Source organism: Vipera berus (genome assembly GCF_964194415.1).
Source record: "Vipera berus genome assembly, chromosome: 1".
Taxonomy (NCBI): Eukaryota; Metazoa; Chordata; class Lepidosauria; order Squamata; family Viperidae; genus Vipera; species Vipera berus.
Window position 1 is genome coordinate 330,974,087 of NC_138202.1, and position 21,684 is coordinate 330,995,770.

The window sequence follows — 21,684 nt, forward strand, 5'->3', positions numbered from 1 at the left end:
TGATGTATAAAATCTTTATTAATTAATATGCTGTCTATGCATTTAATATGTTCATGTGTTAAAAGGCTAGTTACTTCAGGAATAAATCCTAGAAAATCTGGAGAGTTTGTATCCATTTCCCCAATTGGAAAGAAAAAACAAAAATTTAAGCTACAGTATTAATATTGTAGGGACGCGGTGGCTCAGTGGGTTAGGACGCTGAGCTTGTCGATCAGAAGGTCGGCAGTTTGGCAGGTCGAATCCCGAGTGCCGCGTAGCAGAGTGAGCGCCTGTTATTTGTCCCAGCTTCTGCCAACCTAGCAGTTCAAAAGCACGTAAAAATAAAAGTAGAAAAATAGGGACCACTCCAGTGGGAAGGTAACAGCGTTCCGTGCGCCTTTGGCGTCTAGTCATGCCGGCCACATGACCACAGAGACATCCTCGGACAAGCGCTGGCTCTTCAGCTTTGAAACGGAGATGAACACCGGCCCCTAGAGTCGGAAACGACTAGCACGCATGTGCGGGGGAACCTTTACCTTTACCTTATTAATATTGAGAGCCAGATTGGCATCAGGCTAGAAATCAGGACATTGAGTTCTGGTTCTGCTTTAGGCACAAAACTAGCTGGGTGATTTTGGGCCATTGCCCTCTCTTAGTCCTAGAAAGCAGGCAATGGCAAAAAACATATTGATGTTGCATGATTGTTATAGTAGCTAGATTTCAGGAACTAGCATTTAGAATAATCCTTGGATATGGAAAAATATGGTAAAATGCTCTGGGTATGAGTAAATCATCTTTTCCAAAAAAAATCTTTTTTATGTGGGATAACATAAAGACCAGTTTTCGTCATTTTTTTCAGGATGACTTAAGCAAAACAAAGACCTTTGTCCAACCTGGAATGTTTCAGATATGTTAAATTACATTCCACTTACTGGATATGGCTGGGAATTCTTGCCAGTGTGATGTAGTGAATCTGGATAGCAGGGTGCTGAGGAGTGCTGCTGTAAACCATTGCTTGCCCTTATTGGTGCTTTGTCTATTTAACTTGAAACTTTAATGTTTGTCGGCAGGTTGCAGAGTCACTGATGAAATACTTCATTTGGTACCAAACAAGGAGAACTTCAGGCTGACACTCAGAGCAATTAAACTGTGGGCTAAGCGTAAGTACTTAATACATCAAATTTTGCGCTATCAGCTGCACAACTTAATAGTCCTCGAAATGACTCTTTAGGTTAAGCCAAGTGAGTTTGTCATATATGAATGTTTTCTGCAAATCTTCATAATGGCAGTTGGACTACAAATTTAGTGGATCCTGAAACAAATTTACATGTGTGTAATGTTTGCAAAGCAGCATCTGGATATGTGTTTGCCATTCCTGTTAAATGCTCAAAACCTACTTTAAGCCATAGCAAATAATTAAGCATTGGTATTTGAGGTGGACATTATCCAGATTGTATAAGTGACAGAACAATTAATCAGTGGAACAGCTTGTTTTCAGAAGTTCTGGGTGCTCCATCCAAAAGAGACTGGACAACTACTTATCTGAAATGGTACAGGGCCTTCTGCTCAAGCAGGGGGTTGAACTAAAAGATCTCCAACTTCTCCTTCAACTCTTGTTATTCTGTTACCAGAATTCTGTCCTATGTAAGAACAAGAATAGGAATATTGCAGTTGTCTTACTACTACGTCACCTAAAAGCCTCTTCTGGGCCTGGCAAGTAGCACTGAGGTTCCTGTGAGAATTAAGAAACTAGTTTCTTCAATAGTATAACCAAGAACATCTGATGAGCTGTTCCTCATTGGAAATTAGATTTGCACTCACTTTGTTATAAAAATTATGTACAAATTATATCCTGTACTCTGCTGTAATTCCTAATTCATATTGCCAAAAAAGTTCAATCCAAATATTGAAGAAGTCACAGTTCCTTTCTCATTCTTATCAGTTATGAAGGTGCGTTATTGGAACATACATATAATAGCAGACATGACTACTGTTAGCATTTTCTGAAGTTATCCTTGCCTACAGGGGGAAAAAATGATTTGCTTCTGGACACTGAAAGACATTGATGTTTTCCAGCGAGAGTGGAGTAGTTCGTTCTTTTTTAGAGAATCTTTATAATCAAAATGTCAGCTCAATCAAGGGATTGAAACACATGACCTTTTAAACCAATATCTGTGTTTCTTTGCACATGCTAGAGGAGGCTGCCTATGGTTTAAGCATACTGCTGTCTACCAAACATTTTAGGAAGAGGTTCTCTACCTCATGTTAATTAAATGTATGCTTGTTCTAGAGATGTATCCTTCCGATTATATTATTTAGAGTCTAAATGTTTACTGCTTTTCTATATATCTCATTCCTATTAGTTTACAATAATCAGAACAAGAACTATTTTTTAAAAGTGCCTACCTTTCAAGTGGTCAGCTAGCCTCTCTCAGCCTCAGCCTGTCCCTTGTCCAGTCCACCTAGCTGAGGCTGCTGCATCAGGCTATCATTGACTGAGCCCAATCCTGATCAATAGTCCAGTCCATACTTTCCTCTGAAGACTCAAACTCCTCCTCCTCCTCCTCTGAACTGGCATCTGGAGAGGGGTGGGGGGAATATGTGCACTGGGTGTTCTATGCATTGTATGGTTCCTGATTGTGTGGACCTTTTAGTTGTTAATTAGGATGTTGATGGCTGGCTATTAAGTCATTGATTTTTGTTTCCTTGTGCTGCTGCACCCTCGATTCCTAAGTACCTGATAGGCTGGTAATAAATCAGCACTCCTATTGACTGACAAGGGCCCTATTTTTCATTCTAATTTTAAGTCTGTTCTCTAGCCTTTGCTGAAACAAAGCTTTGAAATAATCACTTGTGTATTGCGAGGCATTTGTCAGCCACTCAGAGCTTTTACAGCACGTGGTTCTGGTCAGACTTCAGACTGCTGCATGTTCAGTGCAATAAATGCTATGATGCTACTAGAGCTGAAGTCTAGGGACCCAAATGACAGGGAGAGATGGGGGATAAATCGGTGGAAGGGTGCTGAGACTGACAGTAATCACTGCAACCTCTTTCCTATTATTAAAAATATTTTATTGCCAAGCTTGGCTGGATATACCTGCTAATTTTTAAAATATTTTTAAATGTCTTATTCCTTTAAAAAACCACTTATTACTAAGCAAAAGGGGCTTATTATCAAGTTAATCTTGCATTTGACAACAAAAGTAAAGAAGCTTTTGTAAGGGCATTGAATAAACTATTGTAAAATGCATATATCATTCAGGTAGGTAACCTATCTATAAGCTTGAATTACAACCCAGCACATCATCCCTATCAAGCTGGTGGGCTGTGGACAGTGAGACCATAGGCTGAATCTGTTTTCCTAGGCTGGGTTGTCAAATTACACCTGCTCATCTGCTATTCTTAAAGGGAAGTGAGGCAAATCAGCAGCACAGAGATATCTAGTTATCTAACTCAGGTTTGCAGAAAACAGGAGAAGTGCCTTTTAAATTCAACCCTTTCCATTCTTGCCTGGCTTATAACATATAAATGGCCACAAGGTGGAATACTTTCAAAAGGAAAGTGATTGCTAGAATCAAAGTCTCAATGAGAAATATACAGCAAATTGTTGCTGGGGAGCTGAAAATTAAATGTTAGTTAATGCAGTCTTTGGGCTGATGTGCAAGCTTCTGCTTCTCTTTCAGAATTTTTTAGTGTTTTGGCTTTTCTGCGTGTTGTGCCATGTTAGATTCAAGAGATCTGCCATCAGATTTCATAGTCTGAATTAGTTAAAGGACGTGAAATGGTTCTATATTTGGAAGTATTGCTGATGCTCATGTTTTTCCACTTCTTTGCATTGTGCTCATATTCTAAATTTCTTTCCTATACCCAAAATGCTGCTTATTTCACTGAGTATTCAGTGGTGATAAAAGTAGTAGAAAATTCAATCATCTATTTCTTCCATCTCTTTTAACCTTCCTGGCTTCGAAAAGAAAATGAATTAACTTAAATCAGACTGAATGATTGTGGTCTAGTTTTCTTTTGTCCTGATGTTTTACCAGAATTTGTGGCAGGACAAAAGAATACTAGAACAGACATTCAGCCCAAAAACTCATCACTGCTTCATTGATGCCAGCCATGATAGCCTACACCAGTATAATGAATAAGACTTTGAAATACTGAGTCACATCTGGGTACCAAATATCTGTCTTTAGGGCGTGGAATTTATTCCAACATGCTGGGATTCCTTGGTGGTGTTTCTTGGGCCATGCTGGTGGCAAGGACCTGTCAGCTGTACCCAAATGCTTTGGCATCAACACTTGTTCACAGATTCTTCTTAATTTTTTCAAAGTGGTAAGATAGATTTATTTATTTATTTATTTATTTACTTACTTACTTACTTACTTACTTACTTACTTACTTACTTAGTAAATGTATAGACAACCCATCCCACTACCAAAGCAACTTTTGATTAATGTATGGGCCTCTACTGTGTAATCAGTGCAGGCTATTTTATAGACTAACAAAACATTATACTAAGCTAGGATTGGCAAGCCAAGGGGCTTGAAATCATGTCTCTTCCTGATAGGTATTCATCCTAGAAAGTTGAAGGTTTATTGTGCAAAGGGATTTGCTTTCTGCTATCCAAACTGGTTTACTAAAGACATTCATCTGCCATAGAATTTCTTCTGAGGAATTCAATTCAAAATTGCCTAAATTCTGGATGGTAGATTGTCTCAGAAAGACAACTATTACTAATAAAGTAAACATGCTCCTTAAAGAATGCTGAAAGAATATCATTTTTAAATACCACTCCTGTTAGCTTTCTCCTGCTTCTAATAGGACAAAGTTGCTAGTAGAAGCCAATGCTAGAGTCCTTCTAGGAGTTGCCTGAAATAGAATTCTTAGAATGACACAAGAGAAAAAAATACTTAAAGGTTGCTGTGTGATAGCTGCATTTAGTTTAAATTAAATTTAAATATAAGAAAAATTTTCTCGCCATCTTCTTTTTGGAGTACAGCACTGATATTGCTTATAGGCCATCATGGGCCTCAGTCTTATAGATAGTGTGAGTTCCAAAAAATTGTCCCTTAGTGGAACTGCTAAAACGATTTATATTGGGATGTTTTAACTCTTATGTCTCCATAGGTGACCTTGGGCTTATTCACTTTTTGAATTTTTACCCTCCCTTTGTATTAGTTCTCACAATAATTTTTTGGGGATTACAGAATCTTGCAGGATTCAATCTGGGTCAGTCACCAGAACCAGAGGTTTAGTTCATTACAGTATCTGGTTATACGCCACACAATTAATCTCCCTTGCATTTATTATTTGTTGGCATTAGTATAAAATACGCTTTCCTAACCTGGTAACCTCTAGAGCAGGGCTATACAACCTTGGCAACTTTAAAACTTTGTCGAGCTCAGCTCCCAGAATTCTCCAGTCGGCCATGCTGGGGAAACCCCTGCTCTAGACATTACTGACATACAGTAGGACCCACTTTTGACTAGCATGGCAGTGTTGGTGGGAAGTTATAGTTGTTGTAGTCCTGGAGGGTGGCATATTGGGGAAGGCAGGTATATTTTGTGTTTCTACTGTTTGTAATATAGAATGTGTAGTTCAGGTTTTGTCAGATTGCCTTTACATACAATGTTAGCATTGTGTGGAGATTAATATAATGGACAGAGCAGATTCTAAGGCCATCTACAGTGTATGCGTTGGAAACGAATGAAAGAAGTTTAACTGGATTGCCTTCTCTCCAGAATTACCACTTATCTCTCTTACTTGCAGGGAATGGCCCAATCCTGTCTTGCTGAAACAACCTGAAGAAAGCAATCTTAACTTGCCTGTCTGGGACCCCAGGGTTTGTAAAGCACACCACTTTGAGATGACAACCCTCTTGATGGAGGGTTTTTCAGTAGCCATTCCTCTTCTAAGAGATTATCTGTTCTGTGAGGGTCTTTGAGTTGTGTGGGGCAACATGGGAGGAGAGGAAATGTTCACAGAGGAGAACAACTAATGTTTGGAACAAAATCCACTTCTAAGCTGAATGTCCCTGTCTCATTTCAAGACAAAACACAGGCAGGGCATTGTGACATTGTGTAATATCCTTTGTAATCAGTTTTGCAGTTATGCTACCACCTTGATTCATACTTTAATCTGAGCTATTTTTTAAATTGCTTTAGAATTATTGGCTGCTTTGGAATTGTCTATTCTGAGTGGAGAAAGGATGTTCCCTTACAAGTAAAGATGTTTTCGCTGCATTTTTTATTGAATGCTAAACTTTAGTTAGCAGCTATAAAGCACTTTCTGGACATGCACAAAATAGGCTGCCTGGATTATTTTTGGTATAATGACAACAGTCACTGTAAAACAGATTTGTGTTATATTCCCCCGTTTCAAATGGAGGTGAAGGTTTACACTTATATTGGGTTTTCTAAAGGCCAGCTGATGAATTGTTGGCTGGTGAGATTTTTGGTTCATATTCTGAAGATTAGTTCTTCATAGAATCACCCATTCATCTGTGACAGGTAAATCCAGCTGACCGGTATCATCTGATGCCCATTATCACTCCAGCCTATCCACAGCAGAACTCCACATATAATGTCTCCACATCAACCCGAGCAATCATGGTGGAAGAATTCAAATATGGTAAGCCATTTCCATTGCTTCTATATTTCGCATAGCAGAGTAAGAACAGTTTATTATTTGCTGGATAATCTGAAGAGTTTTGCATTTTCCTCTTCTGAATAGATACAAAGAAATGCTCTGGATCAGGGGTCCCCAACCCCTGGACCGCAGACCGGTACTGGGCCCTGGCATGCCAGAAACCAGGCCGCACAAACAAGTGAAACCCCATCCGCAGAATGTAGGCAGCACACAAAACCATGCCCCCTCTGATCCATGGAAAAACCTTTCTCCACAGAACCGATTCCTGGTGCCCAAAAGGTTGGGGGCCACTGCTCTGGATCATTTTGTGTTCACTGGCAATCTTGTAGGAATGAATTTTCATTGATCAATATTGTTATTTTCGCAAAGATGGGTGTCTAGTGATAAGTTTCATTTATTTTTCTATTTATTATAATACCACTTCAATCAAAATGAATCTGTGCCACTTACAGAAGCAATTAATGCCAACTAGCCATAGAAAGGGACGCGGTGGCTCAGTGGGTTAGGACGCTGAGCTTGTCGATCAGAAGGTCGGCAGTTTGGCGGGTTGAATCCCAAGTGCCGCGTAGCAGTGTGAGCTCGTCCCAGCTTCTGCCAACCTAGCAGTTCGAAAGCACGTAAAAATGCAAGTAGAAAAATAGGGACCACTACAGTGGGAAGGTAACAGCGTTCCGTGCGCCTTTGGCGTCTAGTCATGCCGGCCACATGACCACGGAGATGTCCTCGGACAAGCGCTGGCTCTTCGGCTTTGAAACGGAGATGAGCACCGGTCCCTAGAGTCGGAAACGACTAGCACGCATGTGCGGGGGAACCTTTACTTTTACTTTTACCTTTAGCCACAGAAAAATACATAAAACTATCCTATGAATGAAGTTATTTCTGTATTAGTATCTGGTTGTTGCAGATATTTCTTAAAAGGACAAAGGAGACTTTGTCCCAACATTCTTCCCCGTCTCACCTCAGCAGAATTTAGGGAAGAAGGGCATTCTTTGGGAGAGAGGAGAAATTTCTCCTTGAATGTTTCAGGGCTGGAGGGATTTATTAGTGGGGGTAGGAAGATTGACTTCATTCTCCCTTTCCTGCCAGGGGTATCTTTACTGATGCCAGAAACAACAGCAGCATTCATATCATTGTTGCTGGTTTTTCTTGGTCCTATTCCTATCATTCTAGCATTTTAAGGGAAACAACGGCCTTCTTAAAAATGGCAGCAGAATTGCTCTTTGGACAGGAGAGGATAGGGAGAAAAAATTCACAGAGAAGTCTGTCTTTTAGTCATCTCTTGTTTCAAGGATTGTAGAAATGTGGCACTGGGAGTCTTGAATTCAATGTGTGGATGGGCAGAGCTAACTGTTATTCCCCTTCTCTCTTTTCATATTCATCTCTTATTTCTGATAATATCCATTTATCACTACTGACTATCCAAGATGAGATACACAAAGTGTTCCCATACAATATGGGATAGGATGCCAGTCCCAAAAATAGAAAGGATTGAGGTGGTAAAGCTGCACCATAGACCCCAATGGGAAGAGTAGTAGAATGGGTGCAGCTGGAAAAAACAATGGGATAGTGGAGGTTAAGGAAAGTTTTCGATGAGGTCTGTTAAGATTTAGAATTCTTATAATTCTTAGCCTCAATGGCCTTTGGGGGATTGACACTTCTGCATTTATAACTGTTTATTGTAAAGCACTTACCATAGGTATGCTATGTTTAAACAGGTCTCATGGTTACAGATGAAATTCTTCAAGGAAAATCGGATTGGTCAAAGCTGCTTGAGCCACCCAACTTTTTTCAAAAGTATAAGTATGTGAGATCACTAAAGATTTCAGAATTCACATTTCAGCAACTAAATATGCTGTATTTTAGTTAGCGATGCATCCTAAGCATCTTATGGGTATAAGCTTATATTAAAATAACAATAGTGGAAATATGGCATATTTAAAAACCTAACACTAAGTGTCGGGTCAAAGAAATCTGGATGCAATAATAACGTAGCTAGTGATAGCTGGGCAGGGTAGAGAATGCAACATTGTTAGGAAATATATTTGCAATAGTGACTTGTTAATTTTAATATTTATTTGTTATTTTTGAAATGTATTATCCTGTAGTCAGCTCATGATATGGTACCATGTTACCAAAGTTAGAGAAGTTAATTTGCGCCCAAATAGTTTAACTAATCTTGGCAGTAGAACTGCAAATAGCTGCACCTTATCATTACATAAAGTAAGGCAATTCTTCGAGCAACAAATATTGGATGGTTGTGGCAGTGGCATGTTTGCTAATAGACCAGGCTGCTCTCTTCAAATAGAGTGCAGAATATTATCCTGAATATTAATCTAATAGTATACTGCTAATGCATGGTAAACAAGAAGGAACATATTGATTTTCTGTTTGAAAATGTGTAGATTTTTTTTCATTGTGGAGATTTGTTATATATTTTGAAATCAGCAAAATATGTTAAGCACTGCATAGGAATTTTAGAGACAGAACAACATACCATATTTATTTAACCCATCTTGTAGAACAAAGATGGCCTTTAGATAACTAAGTACCCCATTTTTTGCAGCTCTGTAAATTATAATGAACACTTTCAGTGTTTTTGGAAATATTATTTGGATTCTTGAATGATACTGAAGCCTCCTTAGCCTTGATGTGGGAAAAGTGTATCAGTACAGTTCAAGGTTAAGGAAGATTTTAGAGGAGACTGTTATAAATAAAGTTAACAATAACTGAAGATTGAGTAGTAGAGATTTAAATAGTTTTAACAGTAGTTTTAATAGTTAAATTTTAAAACTAAAACTATTAAAATGTATTACATTTTAGTTCTCTATTTTTCCAGACACTATATTGTATTGACTGCTGTTTCTTCAACTGAAGAACATCATTTGGAATGGTAAGCCTATTTTTTAAATGCTGATAATAATCCTAATATAAAAATCAAAAGAATTTCAGATGGGAATTGAGGGAAAACTGTCTCTCCCTCATAGACTTCAATAGGAGCAGTAAGATTTATTTTCCAAATCGACTGAACATTTTACATTCAAGTATCTACATTAAAAATATGCTATATCATTTACAATGTATGAGAAGAAAAATCAACGTAATCTCATATATTCTGTATAAATTGTTCTGCAAGTTATTCAGGTTATTCTGTTTTAGGATTTCTATTTATTTAACCACCTGCTCTGACCTCTGTATTTTGACAAGTTTTAACCACATGATTTCAGATGTGTCTACATGCATGAAGGGATAAAAACACTGAAAAAAAATTAAAATTCTCAGTCCTAAGTTCTCTGCACACAACCACATCAAAAGAGTTGCAGAATCTACTCATTCTAGGCCCACCCATCATGTAATTACTGTCTAATATCAGGTCAGTCCAATTTTTAACCATTTATCGGTTTTATGATTATACTCTACTAAGCCATAATGTAGTTTGTTTGCTTTGGATTAACATATTGTTTGAAACCATTATGGTTCATAAGTCATAATTCATGGCCAAGCCAATTATGATTTATTTAACAAACTATGGCTTTGCCTAGTGTATAAACACAGTGTGCATTTGCTAAAACAAAAACAGAATTGTTACAAGTCATAATAATGTTTGGCTTCCAATAAACAAATACAAACAATTGGAGAACACATTTAAATAAAGATAGTTGCTTTTTTTGCTGGACCAAGATCCTGATGCCTAGGACAAATGTCTCCATTTTGATTGTCTCCAGTGAGAACCGATAACTCTTCCAGAGGATTCCAATGATGTCTCTGATCTTGATCATCATCTTTATTCATCTTCCTCTTCTTCTCTTCAATCATAATAGTCATTTTTAATAGTCTATCATATGTACACATTGCATGCCTCAAATATGAGTTTCTGTTTATACATAATCTCAAGGGAGTAACCAATGGTTAATTAGCCCAGGATGGATTGATTGATTCCTCTTGCTGTCAGTGGTTATTGTGGTCTTGTCTGAATCCCTGACTCAGAAACTAAAGAGACAGACCAGCAGCTTGAGGCATCAAAAAGTAATTAGCACCCACGGCACTTTTGGGAGACAATGAGCCTTAACAAGGGAGACCCAGGGCCAGGTTCTGGTAGGATGCCTCCCTCAAGAACAAGTGGCAGCTGCAAAGGACTGAGCAAAGGCAAATATGGTAGCATGCCTCCTTGAGAAGAGAGGGTACTAACATTGCTAATCCAGCCACATTGGCTGGATCTGGGTCTATATAAGAACTCCATTGGAAAAAAGTCATATACTGGAAAAACTTCACCTGCATTCCTGTCACCCTTGCTCTGCATTTGGACTCTTTCAGACTGGCTCCTGGAATTCTCTAGTGATCAAACAGTGGACTGTTACAGTCAACTCTTGTAGCTCTGCCTTTCTTTGTTCCTGCTGGCAGATTGTTATGGTTCAACTTAATGGATTCTTTGAACTTTTCAAGGTGTAAGTGCAACAAAATCCTGCAAATTTCTATGTCCCTGGCATTTATTTTTGCTTTAGTGCAGGGGTGTCAAACTGCCGGTCCACGGGTTGGATGCGCCCACCCCATTGCTGGCAATGGAAAAAAAGCCGCAATATGTCGCAACATGTCACGTGATGTTGCGAGTTTGACGCCCCTGCTTTAGCGGATCCAGATACTAACATTCTTAGTTAACATCTCCAGATCTACGATTCCAAGGTGTGAACCTTTTTCACTGTTCAGCTTTCACAGATATGCATCACCATTGAGAAGAACCTTGCTTTAAACATTCTGATCTTCATCTTAAGAATATCGTAATCCTTCCTGATCTTGTTTAATAGTGCATCCTACAATTAACATGTTATTTATTTTTCTGTTAACTTTCCAACTATCATTTTAAGTCAAAGAAAATAAAACTATATACCACGATCACTTTTTCATTTTCAATTGTAAATTCACTAATGCTAATCGATGCTGTCATCTTAATAATTAAACTAATCCACATTTTTCATTTCATAACAAGCTCTTTACATTCAGCTAACAAACTGGTATTGTCTATGTATCTCAGACTATTAAGAGTTTCAATTTCCAGTTTTGGTTCCAATTGTCATCTTTAAAATCTTGTCATTCTTATATTTGTTGAGACAGTTAGATTATATTCATCCTTATTTTACTTCCTTCCGTATACTGAGATGCTGTGTTTCCAAAGTCACTACTCATAGTAGCTTCTTGTTAATTGTAAATGTTCCTCAGAGGAATAATCAGATGTTCTGACGCACCATGAGTTTCACATTCTGGCATGAACTTCTTAGTCAAAGTGCTTGCTGTAGTTAATAATACAGAGTTGCCCTCTTATATTTTCTTGTTCTCATTGTGAAAACATAAAAGCAACATAAAAATTTTCCTATTCCTGGAACTTTCTCCCTTCAGAGTTGAGGTTGACCCAACTTGTTGTCCTTTGATAGGGCTTGGATGACTTGGCTTTATGTCCTGGTTTGGGGCTCTAAGTGTGTAAAGGACTTAGAGCCCCAGGTATTATATTGACATTTATGATAACATTTTTTACTCAGCTGCCACACATCTTTAACTTTGTAGTATATTGTAATTGTTTTTAATTGTTTTAGGATTGTTCACTGCCCATAATCACTTGTCTGAGATGGGCAGTTTAGAAAACAAACAAACAGACAAATAAATAGTAAAACAAAGGAGCATAAAATAAAATATGTTCACAAAGGAAAATGCACAACATAGATTTTAAACAAGCTTAGCGCATATGGGAAATTTAAACTGGAAATAACTGAAAACAAATGGATAGCAAACCTCACTGAGAAGGCCTTCAAGTCAGTGGATCATTTGAGGAAGAGATTAAAATATTCAGTTTGATTCTTGTGGGAGAAGATCATTTTGCAAGTACTGCGCTGTTACCTGATTCCTGATACCCTTTAAAAATGAAAAACAGTTTTTAAGTTCCACTCATAACACACTGGAAGCTAGAAGTAGCACATGCATATTAAGGTCAAATGACTCCAGAGCAATCATCAATAAAAGACTTTTCTGCAATTTGTAAATAATTTTATTATATGCATTATTATTTTATTGTTTATAAATATTAAATATAGAAAAATGCAAAAGCTACTTGGAAAAGTAGATACTTTTTCTGTTCTTTATACTCCAACTGATTTGCAATATTTGTAAACATTTAGACCTTTTCAGAAACCATACATTTTGCAGCCCAAGAGAATTATCATTATCATTATCTGGTTGATTATGTTTTATGATCTCAACCTGAAGAAAGGCAATGCTGATCCAAAGGCTACTCTGATGGATAGTATATAAACTTAATCCTTTAAAAAAGGAGATGATGTTACCTCATAAATCAGTGTCAGCCTTTTCTCCCAAAGCCTAATTTAAATATAGCTGCTATATGACATGGAGGGTTTTGTTGTGCTAATTATCTGGTGCTTTTTAATTTATTGCTTTTTATTCCTGTGTGTTTCAAACTTGTGGATATTTTTATTTCTGAATAAGCATTCATCCTATGGATGTAAAGAATTCTAAATGTTGAAAATAATATTTTCCAATATTAAATCTCTTGTGTTTCATGCATTGCTCCCTCAAATTGCATAGTGCCATGTTTCCAAAGGGAGTTGGGAGTTCTTGGCATTCTGACACATTGCTAACTGAGGCTGATTTTCTCTCTGTAGGATTGGCTTGGTAGAGTCTAAAATCCGTGTGCTTGTTGGACACTTGGAGAGAAATGAATTTATTACTCTTGCCCATGTAAATCCACAATCCTTCAGTGGGAACAGGGATCAGTACAAAGAGTGAGTTAATGTCAACACTATTGTATTGTGTTGAATTGATGTCTGCTTTTGAAGAGAGGCTAACATTGCTAGTTAGAAAGCCTTGTATAGCTTCTGTCTTTCCATTCTCAATTGTTTCCTTGGATAACAAGACAAAGCAAGCAATGGGAAAATATGGGAAGCACATAATTATCTTGCTTAATCTATAGGCACCTTTAGTCCCTTGTAGCACAAAGGTGATTTGTGTCACAATTGATTTGAAATCTTTAAGGTACACCATTGTTAACAGTTGGATTTTATATTTTGTCAAATAGTTGTATGTCTGGAAATTCTCAGTCATCCAAGTCATGATTGTCCCAAAAGTACTTTTCAAAAGGCAACTGGACTTTCTTTGGGAGTTTTTTTTTCCTTGAAGACATTTCACTTCTCATCCAAGAAGCTTCTTTAGTTCTAAAGAAAGTTTGGTTGCCTTTTGAAAAGCACCTTTGGTCAAATAATTTCTCACTCTCTTTTGTCCAGTTATGTGTGAATTGAGATGAATGTGCGCATGTAGATATATGTGTATGCAGTTGGTATGCATGTCCAGCCTAGTTGAGCACGCCATAAAGTCCACTGTTCCCAACACATAGTTTCCTCTTCATTAGAATAATAAAATTCTGCATTGCAAAGTCCATAATTCCTTTATAACATATAATTTTGTTCTTTGTTATGTTGACATCTGAATCTCTGCAAGGAAATCAGTCTAATGCAGAAGTAATTTGCATTTAGCTCTTACCCAGAACACTTCTGGCATTGGAGCATTTGGTAATATTTTGTTTTGTGTCTCCCTCTAGAAATGATTATGTGTCAATGTGGTTTCTGGGAATAATTTTTAAGAAACTGGAGAATGCAGAGAGTGTAAGCGTTGACTTAACCTATGATATCCAGTCATTCACAGATACAGGTAAACTTTTCTCTCCTTAAAAGTCCTGTTCTGAGTAGACCAATATTATTTTAGATGGATGTCTCATTTTAGTGTATGATAGTGCCTTTGACATCTTGGCAACCAAGTGAAATGTCATCCATAATGAGGTGGCTTATCAAAATGAGAAAAGGAATATTTACATATTAAATTTCTATACTGCCCATCACACCTAAGTGACTATGGGTGGCTTACAACATTACGCCAATATGGCCACAGAGAAGATTTGAAAATGAAGCATAATCCATGCTGAAGTAAATTTCTCCTTTAAATATTTTTTCCAAAGATTTACTATTTTTTAAATATCTTTAAAGCCTATTGGACTGACAAAGTCCTGATTTCTTGACTGCAAGAGAACACATGCTTTGCTCACTGTTTAATCACATCCTTTATATCTATATTGAACTTACTTTTAGATGAATTTGTTCCCTATAGCCTTGGAATTATTGGCAATAGTGTTAAGTTCACTATAATCAATGGGAGTTTCTCTTAACTATGCATTTATCTTTCCAAGCAGTGTTCTTGGAACTTAATTAGATTCTGTAGTGGGTTTTGCCATTAGAATTAATAGTTGTTTTACAATGGACTCCCCTGGATACATTTTCGCACAAGTCCAATTAGGACTTGTCCTTCCCCAGAGGAAGAAAAATAGGCTTACTTTTCAAAATGTATGAGGGTTTTATTTAGAGATGAAAAGTGCCTTGTGAAATGTAGTTAGTCAGCCTAGAAAATTCTGCAGAAGTTATTTTTGAAAGCTGAACATTGCTGTAAGCAACTTAGGTGTTTATTCATTGGAAAGAAAGAAAAAGCCAAAACTCATGATCATATGTTTTCCAAAGGGAAGCCCTCTGCCCAATAATGTGTTGGAGCTTACTTATACCAGTTTTCCAACTGCTGATTGTTAAATTTTCTGGAAGTTTTGTGAGCCACTTGAGAGCAAAGATGAGCCTCCAACCTGACACACTGATCAGCTGTTCAGTGACTAGCAATGTGGCAGTAGCAATGGAGCCGGCAGAGTCAATTATTAAAACCTATCAGCATGCCACTGCCTCTGCCTCTATACAGAAACTAGGAAAATTATTTCTTGATATAAAAATATAAACAGTCCTCAACCTATGGTCACAACTGAGCCTGGAATTTTGGTTATATTTCATTGCAGTCATAAATCAAATCACCGCATGACCAGACTAGATTTTATAGTTGTTTTTATGATAGTCGTTGAGTGAATCACATTGTTGTAAGTCCAAATCTAGCTCATCGAAAGGGTGCTTTTTGCCATTTTTTTTACCAGAAAATAAGAAAAAACATTACAAAACATGATCATGTAACCATGGGATGCTGCAACTGCTTATAAATGCAAGTTGGTTGTGCCCAAATGCCCAAAATGCAATCATGTGACTACAGGAATTATGTAGCAATCATAACTTTAAGGATGGGTCATAAATAACTTTTTCGAATCTGTTGTAACTTTGAATGGTTGATAAGCAACAGGGCGTAAGCTAAGGACTACGTTCAAGATTTATTCAATATATTGGCATGAATCTGCTAGAGTAGAAATGTATCCTATAAACCAGGTAATATAATACATTGGATACAAGGGTATACACATATATACTATTCTAACTATATAAGCTAGATTTCTGTAGGGAGGGAGATCAGTCCCTTCCCCTTTTATTAATTTATTTTTTTCTTTGACAAAATCTGGTTTTAAGTTATGTAAGCCCTTTGTTGGAAAACATGTAACAATTTTATATTAGTTTAATGGAAACAACAAACCAGCTGGCAGTTGTTGTGTTATAAAATCTAGTTTCTTTTTTTTATATATATAAATATTTTATTAATTTTCTATTTTTACAAACAAGTGCTTAATAGACAATGTGTTGACTAGGTCCATTAGTAAATCCATGGTATATATAAGCTTCTTCAAACTAAATCCAATATTACATCATCCAATACATCTCTTTGGAAAAAAAAAAACTTATCTAGGCTTTCACTTCAGAAAGGATAGTACCGATTAAGAATCAGATTAAGAATCATTCCAGGAGAAAAAAAGATTGTGGTTGTATCCCTAGGTTCCCTGCTTGTAAAATTAAGTCTACCAGTAAGACAGGACCATTAGACAACCTAAGAGTGTTCAGGAACTGAGGTATCAGGACTCATAATGCATATGCATTGCAAAAATAAACTGGATTAAATAATTTACTTTATTTCTGTTCACTGATCATGTGGCAGAACTCAATGGCTTCATTTTATTACCTGAAGATAGAATAATATTGTAGTAACCAATCTGACATATGCTTTATGGACTGAGAAGTTTGTTCCAGCAGCAGCAGAACAGCAAGTTAAAGGCTGATCAAAGCTGCTTGAGTTGTTAGATAACTTCTTGACTTTGTCATCTTTGATCTTAGTTTATAGGCAGGCAAACAATATCAACATGTTGAAAGAAGGCATGAAGATTGAAGCTACTCATGTGAGGAAGAAACAACTCCACTTTTATTTGCCAGCAGATGTCTTGCAGAAGAGGAAAAAGGTTGGCCCAAATTTTGGTTTTTCTGACACTGCTTCATTTAAAGTTCTGAATATTTAAACTAAAATTATCTCAACAGAGCGTGCCTGATCTTGGTGGACATGCTTGTGGGGTCATGTTGAAGAAGACAATGGAAAATAATAGTGGTTTGGACACTTACAGCAGTGCAGAAGTTACCACACAGTACAATACTGTTCCCTCATTCAACAACATGGTGGAATATTGCAGTAAACATTTTTCAAAAGGGATAGAAAGGTAGGTGTTGTGTGGCTGTGTCAAGTGTGTGTCATATGGGTGACATCAGTGTTAGTTTTAAGATGTGAGAATACAAAGTACTCCTGTATATGAGAACTTGGCACTCAGACCACTGCCTTTTCCAAGGTTCACTTCTTGATACAGAGTGGCATGGTTGAGATTCACACAACTCTGTTCTTCACTGCTCTAACTACATGAAATGGGAAGAATGGCAGTTCTTGAACTGGAAGGATGAGAGTTTAAGTCAGCAATGAGTAATTTGTATGGGTATTTGTATGATTTTATTAGGCCTTGGAAGGCCAGAAAGATATGATATATACCCAAAATAGGAGGAAAAAATGTTCAGCCTGTTCTTTGTTCTTTGAGGGATTTAGTAGGACTTAAGGGATAGGAAGGCCTGGAGGAACATTGTCCATAGGATCGCGATGGGTCGAACACGACTTTGCAGCTAACTACAACAACAAGGGGCAAAAGGAGTGCACTCATAAGAGATTTAAAATACCTGTATTTTGCAAAAATAGGGGAGGCGAAAAATCTGCTGTGTAAAATCATGGTCCCACAAAGTATGATTTGTCCATTCCTGAGCCAGCTTATGTTGTGTTGGTAACAAAGCAGAATAGGTTTCCCAGAGGCTTACTAAACCTGGTCCACTCATCCATTGCCTTCAATAAAACCACACTACATTTCCCAAACTTTTGTTCTTGCATCTTTTTGGTCAAATTTCTGTCAGACACTCTGGCAGTCCCACTTTAAAAAATTATCCCAGGTAATTCTTGTGTTTACTTTTGTTACTTTTACTTTTGAAGAGAGCACAATTTTTCATATAGATCTCTGAAATGCTTCTTGCAACATTTCCTCACTTTGTTCCATTAATATACTCACTTAATAGTCTCGTTACTTTTATTTTTAGTTCTGGTCACTATGTTGGAAGCTCCTTGTTTAGCTCTCGTCACTCACCCAAGCAATTTGTTTCCATCAAAATCATTAAGCATTTTTCTTTTTCTTTTAATTTTAGCTACATGAGGTCATTTTGATTTCATTTTTTTCAACCATTTTTTTCCTGTAGACATTATCTCTTTATCCTTATTTTGCAGTAATTCATTTTCCTCACAGCCTCTTTCCCATCATTCTACCAAGCATCCCTTTACATGTTTTCATTAATAACTCCAGAGACATTTTATGACACGTATAGCATAATACTTTTGTCTCTTTTTCAAGCGGCTTCCAAATTTTCTTTCCTTAAATCATACAGAATTTCCCTAATCAATTCCCTCACTTTCTCATCATAAATAATCAGATCACTTATGTTTCCTCATTCACTCTTCTTTTTATGTGTGCTTATGAATAGACTTATTCTTAAACCGTGTATCTCAAATAGACTTTTTCTAAACAGATAAATCCCAGTTGTCATTCTCCTCAATTCCCATCTATTCATTGTCATTCTCATCCATTTTCCCATGTTATTATGGAAGGCTTTTATCATAATGTCTCCTCATCTCCATGAAATGTTTCTTAACCAGAGCTGCTTTTCACAGATCCGATGTCCTTCAAAAACCTTCCATATCTGAAAGGCAAGAGAAACCATGGACCATCAGTCAGTCAGCGATGTCTGTGACAGGTACTGGCTCTTGTGTATACTAACTTCAAAATTAGCTAGTTTTCTTTTTAGGACCATTAAATTAAAACTTAACATTATTCCAATTTGCAGATTTGAATCTTACAGCTTCAGCAGACACAACTCTGCCTTTAAGTTCCGGTAATGTCTCCATGGCCATAGAGCAAAATATAATTCCTCCAACTATCACCCTTGCTTCTACTCATTCCCAGGAACACCTAGATGGCATAAGTTCTATTAAAAATAACTATGCACATAAGAGAGATCACTCACCAATCTCTGAAGATTGTTTTAAGCGTCTGAAAGATGTAGACAAGGTAAGTGCATAAGTGCCAATGCAGCATGAGTATTAAAATTGATTGTCATAGAGGACACAGTTACATGACTGATAACAAAACTCTGCTGAGGACTACAGCTTCAAACTAAGTGAAAGTTATTTTTGGAGCAACTATAAATAGAGATTCTGATCTCTTGGGAAAAACACCCAAATTGGTCAGACTTTAATAAGGGTGAAGATGTTAGTAGTAACAGCTCTGTAATGGGCACAAGAAATGTTCCTTATCTTCCCCCTCATCTTCTGTGGGGTTTACAGCTAATTTAACTGATTGTATAATTTATATCAAACAAAAAGATTTTGTTTCCTGGCAATACATACAGGAGACATTCCTACCTTTTGAATTATTATCTTAGCTTAGATGCTGGGGAAGTGAAGTAAAGAATGAATGAAAAACCAGAATGATGTGTTGTGTGACAAGATGATTGTTTATATTTGATGAGTCTTTGAAGTGTGGAAATGAAGAGCTAAACCTGGCTTTACATAATCTTCAATAATTTGGTGTATTTTATCCAAATTCAGCTGTTATAATATCAAGCTAGACATTAGTGTCAAGACTCAGAGATAGGAAGTAAGGGAAACACTACATTACCTTGTCAGACTAAATGGTGAAATAAATTGAATGTTGCAATTCAGGACATCATTTGTGTAATGACATCATGATGTATGTGATGTCAGTATGGCTTGTACCTGCTGTCTGTGACCCACTAATCCTTGCATTTTGGCCATGAACTTGTTTTTCTTCCTTTTAGCACAGCCTTAAAGACACCCTGACTCTTCCAACCTTTGATACACAAAGATCACAGGTATTAAGTCAATGTTTGTATTTGGAACAAATATGGAGATAATAACTGATGTCTGAAGACCTTAATATTTATGTGGCTTTCATTTTATTTTTATGTTCTGTAATACACCTATATGCTTTGTAATTTGCTCTCACTGAAATAACACTGCATATAACAGGACTGTGCAGTAACTTAGATTTGAGTGAGAAGAGGTGTTTTGGGGTACACAGCACCTGTCTCTGAGTTACTAAAACAGCTGTGTCTGATCTCAGGATTATGAGGCTGCAGCAGATAGCTCACAGCTCATGTGCTTTCTTTCATCAAATTTGAAGTATTGCCCACACTTAATATATAATTTGTACATTATTCTAATTTTTAGGGGTTGCCATCCATTGCAAAGACTCCCAGATTGGTTTATAAGTTAAAAGCTTTAACTCAACCATCTCCTTTCAGTAGCAGTAACTGTTAGATGTTTAGTGCCAGCCATTGGCAGTTCCCCAAAAGGATCATCAGATGGAGGCAAAGAGGCTTCTTTGCTTCCACTGATGAGCCAAGGGTCTCGGACCCACAGCCCCATTGGCGAGAGAGTTTTATGGTCAGGGAGGGACCAAGACCCCCCATAAATACCTCTGCACGAGGGGCTGTTCTTTGTTCTGCTTCTAGTTCTACTTCTTCCTTCTAGTTCTATCTCTACTCCTAACTTCTATTTTAGTCATGTAATGCTAGCTTGTTTTCTTTTATTTTATTTCTCTCTCACATGCAGGCATGAATGCTTTCATGCCAAGTATTTCTTTCTCTTTGATCTATCATGAATAAAGCTAATATGATTGCATCTCTGCGTGATGCCTTTGCTTGGAAGCTCCTTTAACGATTCACTCGTGAGAACACCTCACAGTAACAAAAGCTGAGCCGCTGGAGATGACACATCTTAGCAGTAGGATTGATGTCAGATGTTGCTTTGATCTAAGCTTGTACTCATATCTCTGGAATCTTGCTTCCCTCATCTGATTTTAGTTTTCATTTGCAGAGGCTTTCTAGTAAAGAATTGCCAGATTCATCTTCTCCAATTCCAGCAAGTGGTATGGTTCGTGTTGTTAAAAACTCCATCAGACTAACTCTTAATCGATAGCAGTGCCTTACCAGGTAATAGTAAATACATTGTGTTTTAATTACTATTGCTTACTTCTTTATTTCAGTTGTTACCCTTACGCTCATGCTTCTCTTTTGAACTTTGACATGCCTGCAACCACTTATAAACTTTTTTAACTCACAGAAAAGATGCCCTGATCCACTCCAGCTTTCTATCAGAACAATTATCTAGTACTAGAATTAGTTCACCTTTTTGTCTTGTAGGGCTTATTTGATTTTTTTCCGACTCATCTACAAAGATTGATGGGGTTGGATGAGAAAGAAAAAATTCTATCGTGTATGCAAAATTCCAGCTACACTATGCTGTACTGAGTGGAATCCTAATTATACTGAACTGAAATGTTTATAGATACCCAGCACAGTTGTTAAACTTTGGAACATAATTTCTTTAAATCAGATGTCTCACTTAATATTCACCAAATGTGTACAGACAATAATTCCCAAAATTTCTAAATGATGTCCTGGAAGGCGCTAAATTAGGAAAAGAGAGTGTAGCAACAATGATCAACAAATGTATTCTTGCCTTCTCCTTTGAGAATAAATCTAACAATATGCAAACCTTATAATTTAAAAAGAAAATAATAAGTTTCTGTTTAAAATGCCTAATTTTGAAATATTGACTCAAAAGAAAAAAGATTTTCATTAATGGTACTGTAAGATATTCTTGTAT

At 37.0% G+C, this 21,684-nt stretch overlaps 1 protein-coding gene across 1 annotated transcript in view; it reads left to right on the forward strand.

The window, feature by feature from the left end:
* The window catches only part of PAPOLG (poly(A) polymerase gamma), a gene marked incomplete at both ends in the record, with an annotated part of 31,044 nt that extends 10,050 nt beyond the window's left edge, over positions 1-20,994 (forward strand). The window contains 14 exons of the mRNA XM_081313646.1: positions 1,050-1,139; positions 4,173-4,311; positions 5,749-5,821; positions 6,489-6,609; positions 8,343-8,427; positions 9,464-9,517; positions 13,290-13,409; positions 14,222-14,331; positions 16,758-16,879; positions 16,956-17,131; positions 18,667-18,749; positions 18,840-19,063; positions 19,833-19,886; positions 20,893-20,994. Of these exons, the coding sequence (XP_081169772.1) occupies positions 1,050-1,139; positions 4,173-4,311; positions 5,749-5,821; positions 6,489-6,609; positions 8,343-8,427; positions 9,464-9,517; positions 13,290-13,409; positions 14,222-14,331; positions 16,758-16,879; positions 16,956-17,131; positions 18,667-18,749; positions 18,840-19,063; positions 19,833-19,886; positions 20,893-20,994 (1,553 nt within the window). The remainder of the gene's footprint in view (positions 1-1,049; positions 1,140-4,172; positions 4,312-5,748; positions 5,822-6,488; positions 6,610-8,342; positions 8,428-9,463; positions 9,518-13,289; positions 13,410-14,221; positions 14,332-16,757; positions 16,880-16,955; positions 17,132-18,666; positions 18,750-18,839; positions 19,064-19,832; positions 19,887-20,892) is intronic.
* Between the last annotated feature and the right edge of the window lie 690 nt (positions 20,995-21,684).